Source organism: Eublepharis macularius, chromosome 11 (assembly GCF_028583425.1).
Source record: "Eublepharis macularius isolate TG4126 chromosome 11, MPM_Emac_v1.0, whole genome shotgun sequence".
NCBI classification, from domain to species: Eukaryota; Metazoa; Chordata; class Lepidosauria; order Squamata; family Eublepharidae; genus Eublepharis; species Eublepharis macularius.
Genome location: NC_072800.1, coordinates 94,271,410 through 94,284,545, shown reverse-complemented (window position 1 = coordinate 94,284,545; position 13,136 = coordinate 94,271,410). Strand labels below are relative to the sequence as shown.

At 49.4% G+C, this 13,136-nt stretch overlaps 1 protein-coding gene across 1 annotated transcript in view; it reads left to right on the top strand.

The window, feature by feature from the left end:
* SMARCC1 (SWI/SNF related, matrix associated, actin dependent regulator of chromatin subfamily c member 1) overlaps window positions 1-13,136 on the top strand; it is a 98,967-nt gene that overhangs the window by 50,214 nt on the left and 35,617 nt on the right. The window contains exons 16-21 of the mRNA XM_054991283.1: window positions 1,855-1,968; window positions 4,889-5,042; window positions 5,902-6,015; window positions 7,085-7,144; window positions 9,634-9,892; window positions 10,870-11,031. Coding sequence (XP_054847258.1) covers window positions 1,855-1,968; window positions 4,889-5,042; window positions 5,902-6,015; window positions 7,085-7,144; window positions 9,634-9,892; window positions 10,870-11,031 — 863 coding nt within the window. The remainder of the gene's footprint in view (window positions 1-1,854; window positions 1,969-4,888; window positions 5,043-5,901; window positions 6,016-7,084; window positions 7,145-9,633; window positions 9,893-10,869; window positions 11,032-13,136) is intronic.

The following is a 13,136-nucleotide window of genomic DNA, read 5'->3' as shown; positions in this document are numbered from 1 at the left end:
CCCCGACAGCGGGCTCTCAGGACTTGGTTCCGTTGGAATTCAGGAATTTAGAAGGAAAGCTCTTGCCAGAAGAGTTGGTGCTGCAGATCTTGCTGCAAGCAGTCTGCTTTTCTTACAATGTGAGGAAATCTGTTGCTCTTAGGGACAATTCTTTGGAGGCAATAGCCCGTGGAAGAAGGTCGGAAGAAGCAGAGGTCACTGAGCCTTGAGTTCCTGCACTGGGCAGGGGCTTGGACTAGATGGTCTGTATGGCCCCTCCCGACTCTCTGATTCTGTGATTCTGTAATGTGTCTCGCCGAGAGATTGATAGGGAGGAATCATTCATTGAGACCAGCAAGATGCAGGCAGGATCTTCTCCTTGGGTGGTTTATGTTTCCAGCCCTCATAAGAGAAATGGCTGCCATTGACCTCTAGAAGCAAATCAGCATTTTCCTTTTTTCTCTTCTTGGCTTCTGGAAGTTTGTCGTCTGTGTCTTGCTGGGGGTTTTGCTGTTGTTGTTCTCAAATGCTATATAGGCCTCTCACCTTCCTTTGTCTTAGGTATTTGTGTCATTTTTAGTCTGCCTTTCTCACTAAGGCAGATTACGTACAGTGAGATTAGCACAGTCAGTATCAAGGACATTTCAGTAAACAGTGCCATAGGGTAAATAAATGCACTTTCCTGCTTTTGTTTTTGTGAACCAAGAAAAGCTGCAGATGGGCCAAATGGGTTAGTGTCCCAGCGGTCTGCTGCTCTTCATATGCGAAACATTTTCAGGCTTGCTGCATAGGGGAGTCGGCTCGTCCCTTTCCGAATCAGAGGCACTCTGCATGGAGTCTGCGAGACGCCTCTGAACAGAAACACTTGCTTTCGCAGATGCTAGAGCTGTGACTGGAGGCATGTGCCTTCTTGGTAACGAAGGATGCCCAAGAAGAAAGCATACAACCACTTGCTTGTGCATAAAGAAATTAATCCTTGATTTCTTTTTTCCCTGTGGTCAGCAGATCAAAGCGTCGGTCCATGCTCTCGGATGCAAATACATCTTAGTTTAGTTTCTAACACAGATATGCACGTGAGTCAAGAAAAGGATATTCAAAGATGGGCCTGTTTTCCCTCTGAAACCCAGTCCTGAACTGTGTTGGCCACCCTGATACCAGCGGTTTTAGGGCCTGGTTTGGTACCATGTAGCTGCATGTCGCTTTGATATATAAGTAATGTCAAATCACTTTGTCTGCTGTCGAGCATCAGCTGGCTTCTGCCAGGAAAGCTTTAGGCAGAGGCTTGGGCTGTGTGGTCCTTTGTATCCTATCTGTTTTTTTGAAATTCAGTCTTTGGCAGGCCTTGGTTTCTCCTGTAGATCTCCTTGCTGTGACAGGGCTCTACTTTTGTGTCTGAAATGTGTGACTAGTTACAAGTTAATAATAAAATAATTTTTAAAAAAAGTGTGACTAGGCTTCTGTTCAAGGCTTTGGGGAGCTGGAGAAGCAAAGCCAACGTGTCTGCCGTTTTAATTGGACGCAGGACACTCTGGCAAAGGCAAGCTAGAGTTGGGACTGAGTGGAAAGGAAGAAAAACATGGGTTCAGGTGCACTGAAGGAAGGAGGCCTCCAAGAACCCTCTGAGATTCATGGATGCTTCTGAAATGTCAAAGAGTCCAGTAGCACCTTTAAGACTAACCAACTTTATTGTAGCATAAGCTTTCGAGAGCATCTAACGAAGAGAGCTGTGGTAAAGTTCATTAGTCTTAAAGGTGCTACTGGACTCTTTACTATTTTGCAACTACAGACTAATATGGCTAACTCATCTGGATCTCTGAAATATCACATAGTGCGTGCGGACATGTATTCATAACATGTCTGTGGATTTCTTTCCAGATTCTTAGCTTACCGCAATTTCATGATTGATACCTATCGCTTAAACCCTCAAGAGTACTTGACCAGTACTGCCTGCAGAAGGAACTTGACTGGAGATGTTTGTGCAGTAATGAGGTAAGCCTTAACATTCGGTTTATATGACTTTCGGTTTATATACCACCCTTCAGGACAACTTAATGCCCACTCAGAGCGGTTTACGAAGTATGTCATTGTTATCCCCACAACAGCAATCACCCTGTGAGGTGGGTGGGGCTGAGAGGGCTCTGGGAGAGCTGTGACTGACCCAAGGGTCACCCAGCTGGCTTCAAGCGGAGGAGTGGGGAATCATTCCTCGGTTCTCCAGATTAGAGCCCCACGCTCTTAACCACTACACCAAACTGGCTGTGTGTCTTCATTGCAGTAGTCATGCAAGCTTTAAAAAAATCCTTTTTTCAACAGTGTTAGAAAGAGGGGGGCGGGGATACTTTATGTCTTAAGAGATGGACTACATCAAGAACACGCTCTCAGTGTGCATTTACAGACAGGTGGCTTCTGGTTGGCATGCACCGTTTCCATTAACTGAGCTTGGGGGGGGGGTGTCGTCTATTTTAAAAAACTTTTTCTTTGAGCCCCTTCCCCCCTCTTCTGGGAGGGTCCTGAATCTCAAAATTAGCTGCCACCATCCAGAGCATCTCCCCTCCCCCCTTTGTTGTGCTTTCCCCTGGCTCTCCAGGGGTTGGGGGGCACGTGAGAAAGAAATGGGGACCTGAGCACCCTCTTCCTCCCCCCCCCCCCGCTTCTGTCCCTGTCCCATCTGTATCCGTCTAGCTACCCTTACGCTGAGGAACTCAGTCAGTGTGAAAGCAGAGCAGCCTGGTTAAAATGTGGGTGAGATTCTTCGCAGTCAGTTCACACTCAAAGATCATGACTAAAATGGACTTTAATAACTACACATAAAACCAGTAAAGCACAAATAACAGGGAACTAATCAATAGACAGAGAGTTACAGTCAGCATCCTAAGAATGCTGCTAGCTAAACCCATGCTGCACAAGAGGATCTCCAACATTCCTGTCTGAGGAATGGGTCTAAGACTTGCCATCTTCGGCACAGCCCGACGGGCTGTCTGTGGTCAGGGTCTTAACGCAGAGCTCCAAGCCAGACTAAGAGTTACACAGATTGTCCAGCAGCCTGGGCAGTTTCCTGATCAGCCCAATCAGATTTCAGGGTGCAGGCTGCAAGTTTTCCCTCCAAGCCTGCTTGCGATGAGGACCGTCTCTTGAACAGGGAACCCGTGGGTCAGCCGTTGCATCTGAGACGCTGGGGATCCCGCATTCGGCGGAGGGGGTCCCAGTGAGGCTGCAGATTCGACCCCTTGTCAGGTCCCTTGCCTTTGGAGGGCTCTCTCCCCCTTACTGGCCTCAGATGGGTAGGGTGAGGAAGCCGGGTGGCGTGCCCCTAACTCTCACTCGTCCCTGGGAAGCTGCCCTGGCGCCAGGTACAGACCTCCCACTCTTCTCTCTGGCCAGGGGATTCTGAGCCCTATTTATACTTTCCCTTTAAGGAGCACCCTGCCCCGCCCCCCCAGGCTCCCGCCCCCAAGGTGAGGCTATCGTCTGCGCTAAGGGCATCCCTAGCTGCTGGGGGCCCTTCTACCCTATCCCTTGCCTGGGGCTTCCATCCCTCCCCCAGCTGGGCGTCAGGATCCCGGGGGTGGGGGCGGCTGCCCATCTGGGCTGGCAGCCTATCCCTGTGAGGCTGGCCGCCCCAACCCAATCTAGGCTTCTGGGGGACTGGCACGGCCTGGTGCAGTCCCATCGCTTGGCCAGCAAGCCGCTTCGGGCAAAGGAATCTTGCCGCGGTTTCCCAAGCGCTCCTCCAGCCCTGCCCCCTCCATACTGCCACCTGTGCCACTCTCCTCTGCTGCCTTGCATTGTGTCCCGCTGCAGCACCTTGCTTCCCTAGCTGTTGCTCCTCCTCTATACCGGTCCCCCCAGGCCCCTGTCGCCTGGTACGAGGACTGTGGCTGCTCCTGGTATGTAGGGGCGGCAGCAGTGGCAGCAGTTTTCAGGGTGGAACCAGGCAGTCTGGGCGATCCGTCACTGGGTCTGGTGGGCCTGACCCCGGACACTACTTCTGACCAATCAGGTCAAAAGTTTGGATAAGGAGGCCAAGGCTCACCAAGCAGGGAAATTAAAACTGGGCCTCTCTGACAGCCTGACGGAATGGCACGCAAGATGGGACCCTGAGGTTAGATCACCCGAAACTTGTCTTCTCCCCTTCCCGGGATGCGACGTTAGGACTTGCATTGTTCCCCCTCCGAGGCATGTTGTTTGAAGGGCTCGGTTTATCCTTTCACTACAGGCACCAGGTTGGCTTCAAGGGAGAGGGCGTCCCAGAGATGGGATTCCGCTCCTGAGAGTGCCAGGGCTCTGGTCAGCATCTCCGGGCCTTCCCAGTTGCGGGGGGGGGGGGGCATTAAGAGCAGGGACAACACGGAAGAGCTTGACTGGGAAGCGAGGCAGCCTGGGGAGAAAGCTGCCCTTCCGGTCTCTGTCCCAGGCTGTTGGAAAGCAGGGCTGTGAATTGTGCCTGGTCACAAATAGCCGGTGCAGAAGGCCATGCTAGTGGGGGGGGGGGGTGCCCCAGTTTTAATGGGGGAGGGGGTTGGATTTTTTGGTGTCAGGCCCCAAAATGTCTCGAGCCAGCCTTCCCATTCAGGCCAGAATCAGAGGAGCAGTTTGGGTAGTTCTGGAAATATCCCACCAGACTCCATTTCAGAAGCCCGTGCAAAGTCGTTCTTTCCAGAAACACGGCCGCATCAGTGAGTTCCACTTATTGGAACTGACAGGGAATGTGGGGGAAATGGGGCTTTCGGGATCTCATGGAAAGTCTGTTGCTTCCTGTTTCATACGACGTGGTAAGATTTTGCAGATTTTGCTCGTTTACCAGCTTGCTGGTGTTTTTAAATGAATCCCTTGGTATGGAAATGTCCCCCTTATGGCCTCTTGCTGTTGCCATTCCTCAGTCCTTCTTTCTTGTGTTGTTGCCTTCTAGAGTACATGCCTTTCTGGAGCAATGGGGGCTTATTAATTACCAAGTGGACCCAGAAAGCCGGCCAATGGCCATGGGCCCCCCTCCCACGCCGCATTTCAATGTGCTGGCTGACACCCCTTCTGGGCTTATGCCACTTCATCTCCGTGTGCCTCAGGTAAAGTTACCCAAGTCATGGCTGGCAGCAGGGTTCTTCTTCCAATGAATTACTACAGCGTAGAGGTTCCCGTCTCACTTGTTTTCATGTGGTTTGTTGAGTAAGAAGTTGCTATAGCTCCAGCCAGCTCTGTGCGGGACCATTTGCTGTTTGTACCATTCGTGGCTCCGTATGGCCTGGAGCCATACGTAGAGGATTCATAGCTCAATGCAGAAGGCCCCGGGTTCAGTCCCTAGCAGTTGCAGCTGAAAGGACCTTAAGCAGCAGGGTTGGGAAAGAGTCCTGCCTCTGACACCGAAGAGCTGATGACAGCCAAGGTGGATTGGACGGGACGGATCAGTGGCATGGCAGCCTCGCCTGAGGAGCATGTCGAGACTTGGTGAGCCGGAGCCGGTAGTTTTAACATAATCATAAGTGGGTATAACTGGTGGGTGCACGTCCTGTGAGGTGAGCTTGTAGAGTGCTCTGCTCCGAGCGTGGGGATACTTTGATTCTGTCTCTCAAAAACCTTTGATGCCTGCTTAGAAAATACTGAGCAGGAAACCCAGTCAATTTGGGCATCGTTTTATAAAGCCGCCTTCATCATGTTTCAGAGCTTCGCAGTCATTAGTGGTACAAGCTGAAATTCCCAGTTGTTTCATGGCAAGGTAGAAAAAGCCGCTTCTCGCGGCTGATGTAGAAGAGGTCGCTGTCATCACCTGGCGCATTGGGAGAAACGCTGCCCTGAAGTATTCCTGGCGTGCTTCCGGTGTTCAGCATGATGCTCTCAATAGCGTTGATGACTGTAATCTCGTCTAACTGTTCTGGGTGCTTTCATAGCTTCTCTCCTCTTCTGGTCACTTTGCATTTCTTTACCTAGATCCCAGCTGCTCAGCAGATGTTGAATTTCCCTGAGAAAAACAAGGAAAAGCCTACCGATCTGCAAAACTTCGGGCTTCGCACAGATATCTACTCAAAGAAAACATTAGCAAAGGTGAAAGAAAACATTTGTACACTTGAAGAAGGTTTTCTTGAGTGGAGGCTTGTTCTTGTTACGTCTTGAGAAATATTTAGGCCCATTCTTTCTCTGAGGCTTGTGTCCTGTGCCCTGTTTTGAGCTGCTGCGTATTCACGTTCTTAAGACTTTGGTATTTGGCTAGGAACAGCTGTTATTTGGTGCCTGGGTAGGCAGGAGCTGGAAAAGCTGAGTAAGGTGGAAAATACATCCTACACAGATCTGTCTTTGGCATCTTGTATTGAGTGATGCTGCTAGTTTTGAGGCTGAGATGATTATGGGAGAGCCTAGTATTTTGGGAATGCCTGTCAAGAACTCTGGGACGTTTGTCGCCGTTTTAAATATCACCTTCTGACAACCGTATTTTGGATCAGGGGGATGAGCAGCTGGCCATGTTGGCTTGCCTTCTTCCCAGCCCCATGCCAGAGCTCATTTACCTGTTCAGGTGTGTCCGGATCCTTCCACCGCAGTCCTCAGTGGTGTGGGGCAATTGGCTCATGTCCATCCTCACTTAGAGAGAGCTACATCCTCCTGAATCGGCGTTGGGTGCATCAAAGCCGCTTGGCATCCTGGGCCATGTTGCTGGAAGTCCTTTCGTGGTCTTCCCTGCCCTTTGATGCCGTGGCCTCTTCTTGGTGCTGCTCTGCACTACGGCTCTCAGGTGTCAGTCCTCCATCAGTGTCTTGCTATTTGAATTGTCTGAAAGGGAATGAATTGGTATGGAGCAGTTTGTGCTGTCAACTTACCTGGTAACTCTAGTCCACTCTTGTCTGCTAAGCAACAGGTCTTGATTCCGATAGGAGATCTCTGCTTCTGCTCCAAGCAGGACAGCCCAGACCATTTTGTTTACCCCTAGCAGCTACACACTCACTGGCTCTGCAAGAGATCTGGGGGCATGCGGGTGGCTTCGTTGATGTCACTTCAGCTGCTCTGCAGTCACGTTGGTCCCGGGTCAAAGATCTGCAGAGTGTGTGCCTGGGGGCAAGAGCCACCTCCCTCAGTTGTGCTTTGGATAGAAAAGTAAATGGTCGTCTCTTTCCTTTTGCAGAGCAAAAGCGCAAGTGCTGGGCGAGAATGGACAGAACAAGAGACTCTGCTGTTGCTGGAGGTAAGAGATCAGAACCTGTGATGGAGAGGAAAAGGCTGTTGTGTGAATCTTGCAGAGCTGGTCCAATTCTTGGCATCGGCTGGGCCGACATGTCTGTGGAAGGAATACCCTCTTGGAGAGAGCCCACAGTTTGCAGCTGATGGCAGCCGCGCCTCCAAACGAGCGAGCTCTTTCTAATACGATGTCATTTGCAGAGTTAACATTATTTGCACTTGCAGCTGTGGAATCCTAATGCTGCTATGTATGTCGGAATGCGTAAAGATACGCACCTGCCGTGCAAAACAGGTCACAAGGCAAACCGTCCTGTTAATTCGATGCTACTCTAGGAAAGGAAGTTATGCTTGCCAGGCAACCCTTTGTGAGCCGACAGTGCTGAGAGCTTTCCAGTCACGCCAGAAGCTGTTAGAGGAAGCTGCTAATGGCCAGCATTGTGAAGCTTCACAGTGTCTGAGGGAAAGGGGACTCCTTCCCTACTCGTGTCTGACAGAGGGAGCTCGACCCTTGGAAGCTTATACCCTAGAAACTCTTACTGGGCTTGAACCTTGCTCACTTTTTCAGAACTGGAAACCATGCTCTGTTCATTCTTAAAAAACACCAGGCTAACAAAACATTCTATCCCCGACAATAGCCCTGCAGAGAAGATTAGCACATCAAGCACCAATCCATATGCAAAAGAACCTCCTCAGGATACAGTGAAGCCTCCCGCCATTAGCATTCCACACCCTGGGAAACCCTTACAGGATGACTCAGCTCAACCCCACCCCTCCTGAGTAGATACAAATGACCTGCCAACATCTTTTCCACACTGTGACACTGAGAGATCTCTGTCTTTTGGTGCTACGCCTCTGAAGATGCCAGCCACAGCTGCTGGCGAAACGTCAGGAACTACAATGCCAAGACCACGGCAATACAGCCCGGAAAACCCACAACAACCAACCACAGCTCTCTTTATCAGATATATCGTCAGCTTTTGAGAACCACAGCTGTCTTTGTCAGATGCATTGTCAGCTTTCAAGAACCACAGCTCGCTTCATCAGTGTAGACATGTGTTGCTTTCTGGTGATAGGATTTGCTGTTTCCTGTTACGGATTGTTTATTGGGAGTCTCCTCCTTGCCCAACAAGATCAGTATCCTGCGGCATTTTGTCTTGTTGAAGGTGCATCATGTTAGGCCTCGACAGGCAGGAGCAGTCGGCCCTTTGGCATACGGGGAGAATTCCCATTGGCACCCAGGAACAAGTCAAGCCCAGCACTGCTGCGAGGGCATCTCATTTAAAACTAGCCAGTGGTGTAACAGCGACAGGCATAAGCAGCACCCCTGCTGCCTCTTCCTTTGGCACTGCCAGCCAGGTTGGCTACTCAGCTTGGACCCAGCTGCCAGGTGGTGCAGAAGGCATCAGTGGGCAGGCCTGCGTTGGTGGTTGCGGCTGCTGGCGGGGTCTGAGCTGAGCAGCCCCTGGGCCACTGCCTGCGCCGCAGGGGCCAGTTTTGGCCTGAGCCCGAGCTGCTTTGGTGTCCTGATCTGCCTCTAAACAGAACTGTCATCCCTGCAGGCTGATGGCAGCTGTTGATATCCACACAGGAATATTATGTCTAGAATAATGATACTTAATGCACCGGACAGGGTCTGGTTGTTCGTGTTCATGCTGATGGGGCAATTTACATCAGTGCTGTACGTTACCGTTTTAACACTGTTAATAGTATGACTAGCACAGAGCAGTGATTATTTCCATGAAGATACGATGGATGTGGTTTATTAGCAGCCTAGAGGTTTTAGTTAATGTTAGACTTCCACATCTGACAGGAGCCGTTGATGGGATGGAAAGTACCGATGCCATGCAAAATGAAAAGAAAGCTTCTAAGCTGCTAATTCGCATAAACACCATTCCACACCTGCATCTGATACGGAAGAAGGGTCTCTGCTAGATTTCACAGCTATTGTACCTGACTTGCTTCTCCCCTTCAGCTACAGTCTGAATCCTCCTTCATTCGTGTTTAATCCTTCCATGTAAAAAGCAAATTCTTCAGAAGTCCTGAAAGTGCCTCTCAGTCAATATATAGGCCACAGAGCTTAAAGAAATGCCTTTATCTGTCTCCTTGCCTTTGGTCCAAATGGCAAGGAACAGAATTCTCCCATGGCCCAAGGTGAATCTGTTGCTTCTTAGCAGATAGTGGCATGAAGTTATTGTACATATATTGAAGGGCCTCTCTTCTTGAATAAGCTTAGTTAGACTTTGATCTGTTTCTTTTTGCCACAGCAGACTAACACGGCATCTGTTTTGAAATTATAGCACCAACAAAGAAACAGAAGTAATTTGACAGTCAAAAAGGGCTGGAGGACATGCAAGAAATTGGAAGGGGAAGAATAGAGGGGAAACGGGATGGTGCCTGGAGGAAGAGGTGGGATTGCGCAGCTGGTTTTAACCCGTGAAACCAGTTGCTTCAGTGTTGCGCCGCTCTTAAAATGCACCGTCCCCTTCTGTTTTTCAGGCTTTGGAAATGTACAAAGATGACTGGAATAAAGTGTCGGAACACGTCGGGAGCCGCACTCAAGATGAGTGCATCCTCCATTTCCTGAGACTGCCCATTGAGGATCCTTACTTGGAGAACTCGGACGCCTCCCTGGGCCCTCTGGCTTACCAGCCTGTGCCATTCAGCCAATCTGGAAACCCGGTGATGAGCACGGTCGCTTTTCTGGCATCTGTGGTGGATCCCCGTGTGGCTTCTGCCGCAGCAAAAGCAGCTCTAGGTGTGATGTCCGCCTTCTTATTCCCTTACAATCTTGTCTGAGAAGGTCTTAATTGTATACTTGACGATGGTTTAGGCCTAGACTTTAAGAAAATCTACAACCGTCTCATTGATTGAGCCATCAGAAGTGCTCCAAACGTACTGAGATTGAGATAGGAATTGCGCAGAAAGACATGGGGAGCGGACCAGATGAACGGTACGCTCAGACTTCCAGAGCCATTTGCTCAGCTTGAAGCTTTCTTGCATGCTTCCATTGGTCTGCTGCCTCCTGTTACTTACTGCCAATTGGTTAACGCTTGTAAAGCATTCCCCAAGCCAAGCCAACACTACGAATTAATTTATCGTCGCCATAGCTCAAGCAATAATTTCAAAAGGGCCTTGTACACCTATTATGAATGTGTCGAGTTCCGCTGTCAGCTCCCTGTCTCGGTTCTGTTTTCACACAGCTTTCCTTAAAGGACATCCAGGCATATTTGTGAATAGAGCAGCCCTTGCTTTATTAATTGGGAAGATGTGAGATTAACAGGTTTTTTTGTTTAGTAAACTGTAGATTTAGGAGGAGAGGAGAACTTGGGTATGTTTATTCCTCTCTGGAAAATACTCTCTTCGGGGTCTGGCAGTCAGCAGCCTCCCCCACAGGCTTCTTCTCCGCCTGCCCTCCTTCCTGATCAGTCATTCAGACTGCTTGTGCTGAAATCACCTCCATTTGATACGTCTCTTCACCAGGCTGCGGCTGCTTCCCCGTTGCTTTCTTTGACGGGGTTCAGGTCCTTAAGTTCTGGATCCTCTGCCTGCCCTGACTGAACCTCTCCCCCCCCCCCCCCGCAGTCTTCTGTTTTGCCCTCTGACACTCCTGTAGTCGCAGTGCTTGGTTTATTATAGAACTGGCAATCTGATCATCCAGCAGAGACATGATGTGAAATTCTGTTGCATCGCTCAGGAACGTGAAGTCTCAAGTACCTTTCGTTTCTTTGACAGAGGAATTTTCCCGGGTCCGAGAAGAGGTACCCCTGGAGCTGGTTGAGGCCCATGTCAAGAAAGTGCAGGAGGCAGCCAGGGTCTCTGGAAAGCTGGATCCCACATATGGGCTGGAGAGCAGCTGTATTGCTGGCACAGCCCCAGAAGAGCCAGAAAAGCTTGGTAAGCCCCAGAGGCTGTTGCTGGAGGCTTCTGCCTGTTCGATCTATCTATTCTCCTCCGTTTCAAACAAAGAATCAGTGGTTGTCATCATATGTCAAAACATGGGTCATGTCTGGGAAAAAGGACAGAGATTGGACTTCAGCACTTGTTTTTTATTCATTATGTGATCCTTGACATAGGAAAAGACACATTATGCAGTTGTGGGCTGTGGGCATCCACTCGCAAAATGTATCCCGTAATAATAATATAAATCTTTCATTTTTCTCTGAGGGCTTGAATAAAGGTATTAGAGGGTGGGGGGGAGTTGTATTTAGCATGATGGCCTAAATGCCACATTCGTTCAGCTTAGCAAACTTGGTCATTGCTTGGGTTAGGGTAAAAAGTTATGATTTCTGCATACTATGAGAGCAAGCGAAGCTTTTGAAAAAATTCTACTTTATGATATGGAACTTGAGAGCAAGTAGGACAGTACCTCCTTCTGTGTGCACAAAAGACACCAGTTAGGATTTTACACCTTTGTCAAAATGTAATTGCATAGCACCTCCGTGAATACATCCACTTCTCAGGATCTTGGAGTTAGCTGTGTTAGTCTGTAGTAGCAAAATAGTAAAGAGTCCAGTAGCACCTTTAAGACTAAGCAACTTTATTGTAGCGTAAGCTTTCAAGAACCACAGCTCTCTTCGTCAGATGCATTCTGACAAAGAGAGCTGTGGTTCTTGAAAGCTTACGCCACAATAAAATCGGTTAGTCTTAAAAGTGCTACTGGTCTCTTTACTATTCAGGATCTTTAAGAACATCGGGGTAGCCCTGCTGGGTGCCCCCCAATCCTAGAATTATGGAAGAGGAAGAAAAAGGCTCCCTCTGTCCACTTTCCTCCACCCTGTGCATAATAGTATACACCGCTGTCGCTCCGCCCTTGCCCATCTTTTTTAGACTGGACAGACCTGCTCTTTCCAGCCTTTTCTCACTCTTGTCATTGAAGATCTGACGTGCCGCCTTCCTCATCTGTCAGTGCTTGCCTGATACTTGAAGCTTTTCCCTCCCAGTCTTCATCAGCCACTTAAACCCACAGAGGACACAGCAGGCCTCTCCCTGTTGCATCAATCATAGCAAACGTGCCTCTCCCACCCACTGTTCCAGTCCTCATGAGCAGGTGCCATCAGTCACACTGCGGTGTTGTCCCAACAGTGACGCTTAATCTCAGGGCTTCCCACCTTCGCTAATGGTACATCTCATCATTACTGCTTAAGTGTCAGGTGAGCACCTGTGGTTTTAAATAGATCCTTAGTTCATAGGTGACAATTAAAGGTCCTTAAACGCTGGGTGGTGGTCATAGCTGTGAATTTAAGGCGAATAGCTCTGTGTTGCTGGGCTTAAACTGGCAAATGAGCAGCACCGTATCCGCTGGCGCAGGTGTGCACAGGGTCAGGCTTTTAGTCTGTCTCGAACAGCATTGTGTGATCTGACTGGCAGCAGCCCTCCAAGGTCTGCAGGCACAAAGCCTTTCCCGCTTGTGTTTTTAACTGGAGATGTCAGGGGTTTGAATTTGGGAACTTCTGTAGGTGTTTGACCACTACACTAACTTACGGCTCTTCTGCTTAACGCGTAAGCACGGTGTGCGCTTTTGAATGGAAAATAGCTCAGGACTGCTTGATTAGTCTGAGGCCACGGGAAGGGGCCTGTGCATAGAGCAGTAAAGTAAATAAGCTTAACCTGAATCGTGTTGGATGCTGACCCCTTTTATTCACTCCTTCCAGATACCTTTAAGACTAACCATCTTTGTTGTAGCATAACTTTCAAGAACCACAGTTCTCTTCGTCGGAGGCGTCATCCAATGCATCTGACAAAGAGAGCTGTGGCTCTCGAAAGCTTATGCTACAGTAAAGTTGGTTAGTCTTAAAAGGTGCTACTGGACTCTTTACTATCTTACCCAAGGCAGCCCCTGCAGCTCCACCCATTTCCCTTTCTTTCCTCTCTTCAGGCCTCGTCTCCCCCCTTTTCAGCTTTACTTTTCTTTCCTCCCTCTCTCCACTATGGCTTCCCTCCCCATCACCCTTGATCTTCCTTTTAGGCCTGCCTGCCTACTCGTTCCCCCTCCAATTCAC